Source organism: Mchenga conophoros, linkage group LG17, assembly GCF_057382185.1.
Source record: "Mchenga conophoros isolate Kocher_MC1m ecotype Shallow Benthic linkage group LG17, M_conophoros_male_GT1.1, whole genome shotgun sequence".
Classification (NCBI taxonomy): domain Eukaryota; kingdom Metazoa; phylum Chordata; class Actinopteri; order Cichliformes; family Cichlidae; genus Mchenga; species Mchenga conophoros.
Window position 1 is genome coordinate 36,227,772 of NC_140542.1, and position 10,740 is coordinate 36,238,511.

At 42.0% G+C, this 10,740-nt stretch overlaps 1 protein-coding gene across 2 annotated transcripts; it reads left to right on the forward strand.

Moving 5' to 3' along the window:
• The first annotated feature begins 4,218 nt into the window (after positions 1-4,218).
• Positions 4,219-7,702, forward strand: LOC146555848 (zinc finger MYM-type protein 1-like). 2 transcript variants are annotated; one of them, XM_085252692.1, is made up of 3 exons: positions 4,219-6,127; positions 6,552-6,666; positions 6,874-7,702. In XM_085252692.1, the coding sequence occupies exons 1-3, from the start codon at positions 4,599-4,601 to the stop codon at positions 7,399-7,401; spliced, it is 2,172 nt and encodes a 723-aa protein (XP_085108818.1). In that variant the 5' UTR covers positions 4,219-4,598; the 3' UTR covers positions 7,402-7,702. The 2 variants fall into 2 exon arrangements, with proteins under 2 accessions (XP_085108818.1, XP_085108819.1); XM_085252693.1 differs by having other exon boundaries at positions 6,552-7,702.
• The last annotated feature ends 3,038 nt before the right edge of the window (positions 7,703-10,740 follow it).

Genomic DNA, 10,740 nt, shown 5'->3' on the forward strand with positions numbered 1-10,740 from the left:
CCATCAACTTGTGTGAATTGTGCTAAAAATAAATAAAAAATATTACTGTTTTTTGATGATACCACGTTTCACACTTTAACATTTCATGGCTGGCTGCATAAAACACAGAAATCTGCATGTTAGACTGAGATGCTTCACCCTAACTACGCTTGTAAGCTGTGGGGACATAACTCAGCTGGCTCTGTCCTCTGTGATCAGCACTGCAGCAAAACTCAAAGTGGGTTCAGTCTTCCTGCGAGGTGACATATGGAATCAGGGCTAATGCTGCAATTTCAACACTTGGAGTTACATCATGGCTGTGAGGTACAAGAGAGCTGGATACTGAATGTCCTGTTTGTTGCCAACTAAGCTTTCTTTGGAAGGCAACTGGATCCTTGCGAGATTTGCAAGCTCACAATCACAAGAGAATCTGTTTTAGGAGTCTTTAAGCTGTGTTTGTGCATGAATCACAGAGGGTTGAGATCAGTGTGTTTCCTGTAAGGTTTAACTGGTTACTGCCAAGTTCCACCAAACTGCTTGCTAGTTTTCAAAGCTCCTCAGGCTAAGGCTTCTTTTTTGATCTCCAGCGGTACCGTTCTTCAATCTGAGAATTTTTAGGTGAACTACTTTGCTAGATGTGCCAGCAACCATGACCTTTATCATAGTCCTCCTTTTTTGTAAAGTGCAAAATATAAACATGTAAATACAGTTTACTTGTAGTAGATTTTCTTAATCTTATTAGGGAGATTTTATCTCAGCATATTTACAATCATTAAACTCCTTTTAATTGTTAGTTATTCATTATAATTGTACATTTTTTGTAAATGGCGTAACACACTCTGTGCTCTGTGTGCATGTTTGTGGGCCAAAGCAGCACATTGCATACAGGGAGTAGATTACGACTCCCTTACCCGTACATGAACCCTGACACCAAAGCCACCGGCATCCAAGCTTTACCTATCGACCGATGCTATGCTCAGTGAGAGATTGAGCAAGAAAGGATCTCCATGGTTACCACGGCTGCTTGTCATCTTCAATCCTCTGACCTTTTATGCACCGCAGATCAATAACAGTGAGGTATAGTCTCCTAGGTAAACAAGGGAATAGAAGACAGCTGACAGGAGTAATTGCTGACATTTCTCAGGCAGATTTCTGAGGCAGTCAGCAAAGCTTTTGGCTTCAGAATACAGACGAGACTTGTACAAGAAACTTGGAGCACATCTTTTTCTGTCTGTCTGCTGCAAAACTTCACGCTGGAACAGTCAGCAAACTTTTTTGTGTTTTGTGCGGTGCTGGACAAATTGGGCAAAGGTGTGATTAAGTGACAGAACTTAAATCTGCTGTCAGTTCCGGCGCATCATCTTAAAATTTGCTCATATTTTGAGCAACTGTGTGCACAGTGTATGAAAAGACACCAAATCTGTAGTCTAATGAACGGGAGATTATAATTTAGCCTCACTATCCTTCACTTGAGGATGTGAGACAGAGTTTCTTCCTTTTCAAATCTCTTCCTACTGGCTATCTTTAAACAAGCCAAGGGACAAGAGCATAGGTAGAGGGTTGTCTTGGTGCGGCTTCATTCAAAGTTGTGAACTTCTAATTTGTTTTTTGGTCCAAGGCTGCCAGGCACAGCCTCTTCAACATGCATTTTCTAGCTTTCTAGCTCCTCGTGGATGAAGCACCGGTGCAAGTGCCAGGCAGAGAAGAGTGTAAAGCAGGTAGTGATGGAAGGGTGAGAAGTAAAGGGATGCTGGAGTCAGATTTTGATTGGGGCAAGGATCACAGAAGCACACAGAAAACTGGTCAAATTGGCATGTAAAGCAAGAGAGAGGGAGGATTTGTGTCGCTGGAATGCCAGAATGAAGGTTTCACAGTGGGCGAGATGAAAGAACCAAGCTTTTAATCAAAGGAAGTGTTTCTGCTTCTCTTCCTTCTTATTTTTTCTGCATCTATTTCTTGCTGTCAATATCGAACAAAGGCGCCGTTTGCTGCTCAGAGATCTGGTCATGCATTATGCAATTAAGAAAAAGAACACCGGAAGATGAAGTTTAAGTTATTTGTGGGGGTGGGGTTGGGGGACTCAGTCCCACAAAATAATAATATCCCACAAATTCATTAGTGGGTATTAGCACAAATTTGACATGTAGCTCACAAAATGCTATTTCTAGTTCATTAAAGATTTCATAATCACTGACAATTTTGAATATATGCATCACTAACAAACTACCAACTTTAATAGCTTACATAGCTGAATGTGTGTGTTGTTTCCTAGGATACTTACTGTCGCTTTTTCACGACAAATATACTTCCAAACTCATAAATCAAACGGGTTTGTTTTCCACTTTGTGCGGTTTGTTAGTGCAGGTGTCACACTCGGGTTGGACCAAAACAAGAAGACCGAGGCTCTTTTGAAGGAGGTGGTCTTGACCTCAAGAATTCAACCTCAATCCAAACCACCTATCACGTGTACAGTACAAGTTTGTCCCGTGTGCTTTGTATTCTCAAAGCAGGAAGGTACTATAGATGTGCAAAGGTCTGTAACTAGCGTGAAATGAACGTAATTCTCTGCTTTCTCACACAGCACCTTCTTCCTTTACTCCCTGGTGCTGGTCTGCCACTCCAGAAACTAGCTGAAACTAAACTGAATTAAAATTAAAAAAAATTAAATAGAAATTTAAAAAAATAAGACAAAAAAAATGAGTAGAAGTTACAAAAGTATAATAAAGTTGGTAAAGATGAAGTTACGGCATGAGCTTTCCTGCTGAATCATAAATCCCCAGGAGGCTAAAAGTACCTTCTTCTACTTACATTATGTCATGTGCAAAAAGCACACATCTCTTTCTCTTTAGAGATGCAGCTATGGATAGGATGAAGCTGCTGGTATTTAATCAACTCAAAGAGCAACAAGCAACTTTGTAAAACCTCTTGCAGAAAGACAACCTCATGCAGCACTCGTGTTAGTGAATGATGAACCTCAGGCATGCGAGGAGAGCAGCAGCAGGTTTTGGAGCCGTACGCCACACCCACACAAACAGGGAGCAAACAAAGAGGGGGGAAAACTGAAGAAACACAAGCCTCCTTTATCATTTCTCCCACCAGAGAAGCAGGCAGAGGCGGGGAGGAAGAGACGCGAGGAATAATAAAGAGCAATTTTAACAAAAGTAAGACATCCTTTCTTCTGAGCCGTCATGTTAAAGTGCTGTCAGTTAATTATTACTTGTGGCACAGCCTACTGCTATATTTTACAATCCCAGATGCCACACATCTATAGCAGTTTTCATGACAGCTTTTATACATAAGTCATTTTTTAAAATAAATTCAGGATGTAGGAATGCATGAGAGGATGTCATTTCTTGCCTCTCCACGACATGATTTGTATATCCCAGCTGCTTGTCATGCCTCCACAAAGGATATCTCTGCATCCTCAGTCATTGATCCCCTGTCCTTCTGTATTTTGGGAATTGAGACATCCTTTAATATGGTGTGCTGAGATTTATTTCCAGGTCACGGGCAGGAGGACAGGGGCCAAGCGAGAGTAGGAGGCACAAAACAGAGAAATGAGAAAAACCCAAAGAGGGTGGAAACAGCTGACACAGCCAATTAGGGACAGAGACAGGTGGACGAGTACTTTTATGGCGGTAATACATTCATTTGTTTGCAGTTACAGGTATTACAAGAGCACTCAGAGAGCGCAGCTCCCCCCGAAGGACAGGAGGATATATATATATATATATGTGTGTGTGTGTGTGTGTGTGTGTGTGTGTGTGTGTGTGTGTGTGTGTGTGTGTGTGTGTGTGTTTATTACAGCATACTCAGCCTGCTATTATAGCAACATATTAAAGTCTGACCTTTGACCTATGACCATACTAAATTTGTGTATTTTATTATCTATACCCATATGATTAGAGCAGAATTAGCTGAAGCCTTTGGCTTCTATAAGATTTAAAAACTTGAGATTTTAAGATGTATCCATGCCATGTGTGATTTTGCTAAACTTTCTGCTTTGATTTTGATTTTGTTGTCAAGTAAGTTGACCTAGGCATGCATGTCCAGACACATTCACATAGACATGGACCTTCAAAGTAAAACAGGTCTGCACAGACACAAGCTTAACACATCAGAAATGGCAACAGGGAGGAAACACGGGGACGTGGGACCAGGGCAGGCACAGTCGCACAGAACAGAAGGAGCTCAAAATACAAAACCTGCAGTGGCGGCTGGCCCATAGGGGGCGCTCGGGCTCCGCCCCCCCAAATGTGGAGGAGTAAAAATATATATTTTTAAAAAATTCATCAATGATAGTTTTACTATGTGTGTGCCCATATACAGCCAGGCGTATTTTAACATTTTCACCAGCTGACTCATTAAAGTTCAACCAACAAACGGTGTTTTTCTTCTTCTGGGGCGCTCGTCAAAGCGCCCTTGATATGCAGCGAAATAGCCTATCATTAAATGGTTGCCAGGGGAAAATAATAAATATTTGACCTATCAGCGTCGCTGAATTAAATGGTTTGGGGGCGCTTAAAATTGCGCCCCTGCAGAAAACGCGCGAAGATTTGCTGTTCTAGAATTTTACCTCAGTCAGTAGCCTAAGTGAGCTATAAGGTCAGAGAGAGACGATGGCAGCGGTATTGTTAACGGTTGAGGCACAGCCTCCCCCAAATTCGGTTAGATCGCTTCTAACCTACCCTTTTGCCAGAAGGACAATGGCAGAAAAACTGCAAGTTAAAGAGTTGGGACCTGACAAGCCCGAAATTCAACTAACCCAGGCAACGAAGGAGAAGTCAAAAGCATACAACAGGACTTTTTGTCGGAGTTGGTTCCAGCGCAAGTCGTGGCTGACAGGCTGTGGAACAGCTAATGCACTTTTTTGTTTCCCGTGCATACTGTTCAAAAGTGACAAGTGTGATTTGACGTGGACACAATCTGGACAAACCGACTTAAAGCACCTCTCCGAACGAATCAAGAAACATGAAAGCTCACGAGTTCATATGGACAACAGTGTAAAGCTAGCTGTGCTAGGGAAAACTAGCATAGCGGCGCAGCTAGATGATGGACATCGGATTGCTTTAAGAAGGCACAACGAAGAGGTAGATAAAAACCGTCATATTTTATCTAAAATCATCGATTGTATTAAGTTTTGTGGTGCTTTTGAGCTAGCAATGCGGGGACATGATGAAAGTGATTCCTCAGACAATCCAGGGATTTTTAGAGGTTTAGTCGACTTGATGGCATCAATTGATCACGACTTGAGGCAACACCTTGAAAATGCTACTGTATTTAAAGGCACCTCGAAAACAGTCCAGAACGAGATCCTGGATTGCATGTTGGCAGTTCTGAGAGAAAGGATCGTGGAAGAAGTAAAGGCAGCGAAGTTTTTAGCCATTCAAGCTGATGAAACCACTGACATTTCTACACACTGTCAGTTAGTCATGGTGCTAAGATACATTGACCAACGAAACCGTATTCAAGAGCGTTTTTTTGAATTCATCAAGCTACCCAATGCTTGTGCAGATGCAATAGCCAGTGCCTTATCGGAGAGGCTGCGCTTCATCCTCCCCCAGGGACAAGAGAGAAAGTTGATCGCCCAGGCCTACGATGGGGCCGCTGTAATGAGGGGTACCACTGGAGGAGTGCAGCGTAAGATACAGGACATTTATGCTAACGCTCACTACGTACATTGTTATGCCCATCAGTTAAACCTGGTAATGCAACAAGCAACCTCCCACATCCCTCAAATCAGTCACTTTTTTTCCGACATAGCAGGATTCGCTTCTTTTTTTACTAAATCGAGCAAGAGGACTGCAGTGCTTGACGAGGTGGTGGCGCACCGACTTCCAAGTGCATCGGCAACCCGTTGGAACTTCAACAGTCGTGCTGTGAATACAGTGTATGAACATAAAGACGATCTGGTGAGGTGTTTTCAGACCATCCGTAACAGTGAAGGATTTGATGCCCCTACAAAGAGAGATGCCGGTGGTTTCGTGAGAATGCTGGAAGACGAAGCTTTCTGTTTTTTCCTGGCCTTGTTTCACAAGATAATGCCACATGTAGACATGCTGTATAACCACCTACAGAAGAGAAACATCGATTCTGTCACCATCGCAGGGATCACCCAGACATTCATCAGCCGCATGCAGGCTATCAGGTAGGCATAAAAGCATAAATATGTAACCTAGAATAAATGTTAATTATCTATGCATAGATTCTATCAAATTCTCTGCATATATTCTGTGTTCTGTGACTTAAATGTTTAATGGAATTCAGATAATTTTGATTTATATCAGCCTTTGAAGTAATTTTATGAAAAATATTTGATTAAGTATATTTGATGAAGTATATTCCCAGTAATGATTTGATGTAGCCTATACCATAGGCTATTTCCTGAAATTATGGCCAGGGCCTTTATTTACTTGCACTGGTTTTCCCCCAGCCATTAAACCAGGTCCGGTTATTAATTAAATCCGGTAATTCCCGGTAATTAGAACACAACCTTTGTTTGGTTTGTGTTTGGTTAATATATCCCTATTCAGTTTTCAGAAGCCATTAATGAAACTTATGTATTGGATCAGGGAGGCACTTCCTAATCTGGTTGTGGATGAGGAGTACAGGGGACCTGTTCAAGACCCACCCACAAAGAGACGGAGAACATTGGGGGAAGACAGGCAACACCATTTGGCACTGGAGGTAAGCACTAGCTGCTTGGTCTGATTTAAATCGGATCATCAGATAAAATCTAATGACGATGCTGTCAGATGTCATTTGATATAGTGGTCATGACTGTTTTGTTTTGTTATGGACAGATTTTTTTTTTCAGAATAATGATTAACATGAGACATGTGCCAAAGTCTTACCACTGAATCTAACTCTTACCAATTATATATTATTGGATAGGTGTGCGACACCATTATGAGCCATGCCAAGGAGAGGTTTTCTTTCACCAAGCACCTTGTCAGCGCCACTCTGTTGCAAGGAGACTTGTTCCAACAACACAGCAAAAATTTTCCAGATGCAGCACTACAAACCACAGTGGAAGCCTATCCCTCATTGGACAAAGCCAGACTTAAAACAGAACTGTCCCTGATCTACGACAACGAGGAGTTTCAGAGTTGTAGTGGTGCGCTGGCGCTCTATCAGGTTCTGATGGAAAACAACCTTCAAGACACATTCACCGAAACTGTAAGTCTTCTTAACATCCTCATCACCACACCAATGACAACATCAGAATCGGAGAGGTGTTTCTCTACTTTAAAGAGGATAAAAACTTTCCTGAGAAACAATATGGCTCAGGATCGGCTCAACGCTCTGGCTATGCTGTCCATAGAGAAAAAACTCACACAAGAACTTCCTGATTTCAACACCAGGGTCATCGAGAAATTTGCCACTCAGAAAGACAGACGAGCAAAGTTCTTGTACAAATAAGAACCCTTAACCATATTTACTCTCTTTCTCCATCCCTCTCTCTTTCTCTCTTTAGCCCACCCCCCCAATCAGTTTACAGTTGTTGTTTTCAATAGTTATTTTTCATTCATTCAAAAAAAAAAAAAAAAAATCTGTTCATGTTCATTTTTACAAATCTATACAAATGGCCAGAATATGGTTGTTCATTTTTACAAATCTATACAAATGGCCAGAATATGGTTGTTCATTTTAAATTTAAATTAAAATTGTGTTGTTTGATGTACTCATTAAATGGGTCATTTTAGTCGATATCATAAAAATTGCCCCCCCTGAGATTTTTTTCAGGAGCCGCCACTGAAAACCTGAGAACAAGAATTACTAGAAAAGGACCAAAAGTATTAACAGTGACAACCATAAATAACAAATAATCAAGAAACACAAAGGAAACAGCTACAAAACACTGGGTCACTGACCCAGGACCACGACAACCTTGACCTGAATTTTACTGTAGATGCTAGGCTGCTAACAAACCGTCAGACAAACTCCCTTTGAGGGGAGAAAACTAGTTTCTATACTCGTAAAAACACCAGGAGTCTCTGTTTTGAGGCGCTCTGATAAACCGTGCACACTATTTATTTAGTCCAGTGAAACTGAATATGAAACATAGCTGGCAGTCAAGCTAACAAGTCGTGAAAGGGGTCACCGTTTGTGGAACAAAGGAGAAAAAAAGGTGTGGGAGTATTCAGCCTTTGCTGTAATAATGTGGAAGCAACAGCCTCCTCCTCATATGACTGTGCAAGTCAAGCTATTATTTACTGACTAGCACCACTGGCTAAATGTCTACTGTGCAAACAAAAGCTGGTCTACATGTCCTCAAGTGCCCTTCTGCTTTAATTCAAGCACCGAGGAGACTCTGTTATTGGATGGTTGGTTTATTCTCCCAATTAAGGTTTTCTGCATGTTAAGCCCAATGGCGAGGTGTATTTTGATTGGTCAGCCTTGTGTTTTTTCTTTCTAGTCGACGTACAGCGCACACATTCTTCTGAAAAGCGATAGGAAAAAGATTTTTGTCGCTACAATAATGAAACACCAAAGCAGACACACAGACATCTTGTATGTTCTTGTGCAACCCACGCACTGTTGCTACAAAGAGAAACAACTGGCAGAGGCTTAATATTTTCAGACAGTACCTGTGTCCGGCACCAACCACGTTCTGACAGCAACAAGGCTTCGGCAAACACCAGGCTAACACATGTACATGACACTTTCTTTTTCTGGATCCTGACATTTCCACTTATGGCTAACACTGTATTACTGCCAATCTCTGATATAATGGACTCAAAAATTAAGTGCAAGCAGGACTCAATTGTCATGGCAACTGCTATTACATCTTTTACCCTTTATTTCTTCAAATATTAGTTTTTTTTTCCTACAGCATTTCCCCTATAGTGTGAATCAAATGGGCACATTAAACCGCAGGTGTTGTGCTCACACACACTGATACACATCCGTGCACAAAAGCTTGTACCTCAGCGTGAGTCCTACCTGCCAGGAGCACAAATACAACCAAAAGAGTGAGAGCATGAGAGGTGGGTTTATTTTAGAAAGAGAGAGTCAAGGTAGGAATAGAGTTTAATACCTAATTTCAATTTCATCGGCGAGACTTGGGCCTCGGCGGGGAGCCGGACACCTGGCGGGGAAAAGAAGCCATGAGAGAAGCAGAAGCGCACGTGGCAAGCGGAGGGTCAACCCGCTGTTATGTTCGACTCCTAATCCCTTCTCAGTGAGGCAGAAGAACGCCTGTGCTCGCTCTAATGTCCACGCCGAGAAAGCGCTCGCGCAATTAGAGCCGGATTCGGCGAAAGGTTAAGTGATAGAAAATAACTCAAAGTAAAAGTAAATGTCATTCTGCTTAAGCAAGTATTCTGCTGCAGGGTGATGACAAAAAAACCAGTGTAGGAGCTGTAGTTCGTGGAAACGATCTGAAGGGTAGCTGTCGAGAAGCCATTCTTAATGAAGGGAAACGGGTAGAAAAAGCAGATCTCCAAAAAACCCAGTTGCAAAGTACATGAAAAGCTGGAAAGTATTATGGAAAGTAAAAATCAGACTGAGGTAGTGGTCATTATTTGCAAATTGATGATGAGCCATCCAGTGAGTCATGACGCACTGCTCTTCCCAACATAAGCTTCCTATATAGGTTAAAAGTATCGCTATCAGTATTGGTATTGGCAAGACTGGCCCTGTATTTACTTGGTATCGGATTGATACCGAAATCGCACAGCAGTACATGGTAGTCTGCAAGGTAGCACTGGCGGTTGCCAGTACTTTTACACTACGACCAGGCACCTCGAGAAGAGCTGTAACATCCACTTGAATTTCTGGACCCAAAACAACCAATATCATTAACTTCACTTACCCATTGTTTTATTATTGCGGCTATAAAAATCTACTAAGAATGCAAAGGTTTGTAAATTTTAGCCAACAAATGTTACACTTCTGGCCGCTGGTCTGAATCCTGGGTCCTCGGTCGATTAATAATAAAAACTGAAAAAAATCAATTACTTTCTTTCCTCTCGTAAAAATGTTTCTACACAGCAAACATTCCTTCACGATCAAACATGTTGCTGCCCCTCTCTTTACAGCAAAAATGAGAAAAGGTTGGTCTTTGCTATGCTCTGTGAACTCTGGCTCATGTTTTCATGGCTGTGCGTGAGCTCCATATAAACACGCCTCAGTCCTCAAAGTCTGACTCACTAGATCACTAGACTCACCCAAAGCACGCAATCTTCAACAACTAGTGGGGGAGAAAGGTCATGGCTGTAAATAGCCATTTCATATCTTCTATTAAAAAAAATACATTTGAGGAATTTTAAGTTGGCGAATATCAACCGAGGCAGTGGAAGAAGCCGCAGTTTTAAATATGCGGGAATGGACTGGCCAAACCCCGTGCAACCCAGCGGGATGCCTGAACAAATCGGCCTCTGAAGTGTGGAAATCTGCAGTGCAAATGAATGGTGTTAATCTGGTGGGCTGAGTACAGCACACTCGCAGCGAGAACGCACTGTGAAATCTTGTTTGTTACCCTTTACTCTCTTTCAAACACTTCAACCACCTTTTTCAAACGCACCTCACTGCACCTGCATCCTCACTCAGCATCTTCTTTAGTCTGCTCTCCTTCCTCCTCCGTCCAACTTATTTCTCCCAAACTTTCAGTCTCGCTTCATCTGACTCGTCTCTCTCTTCACTCGTCTTTCTCCAGCTCAAGTACTTAAAGCTTGAAACAAAACAGGCAGCATCCCAGCAGGGGGCTTTTAATTCACTGATGTGATTCCACATGCAACATTCATGGGACCTCCTGCA

What these genes read in the sequence shown, in the direction of transcription:
- LOC146555848 (XM_085252692.1), top strand. Translation starts at nt 4,599, where the DNA reads ATGGCAGCGGTATTGTTAACGGTTGAGGCACAGCCTCCCCCAAATTCG. An exon ending in AGCCGCATGCAGGCTATCAG is followed by an intron (nt 6,128 to 6,551) that starts GTAGGCATAAAA and finishes GTATTGGATCAG; the next exon opens with GGAGGCACTTCCTAATCTGG. An exon ending in AACACCATTTGGCACTGGAG is followed by an intron (nt 6,667 to 6,873) that starts GTAAGCACTAGC and finishes ATTATTGGATAG; the next exon opens with GTGTGCGACACCATTATGAG.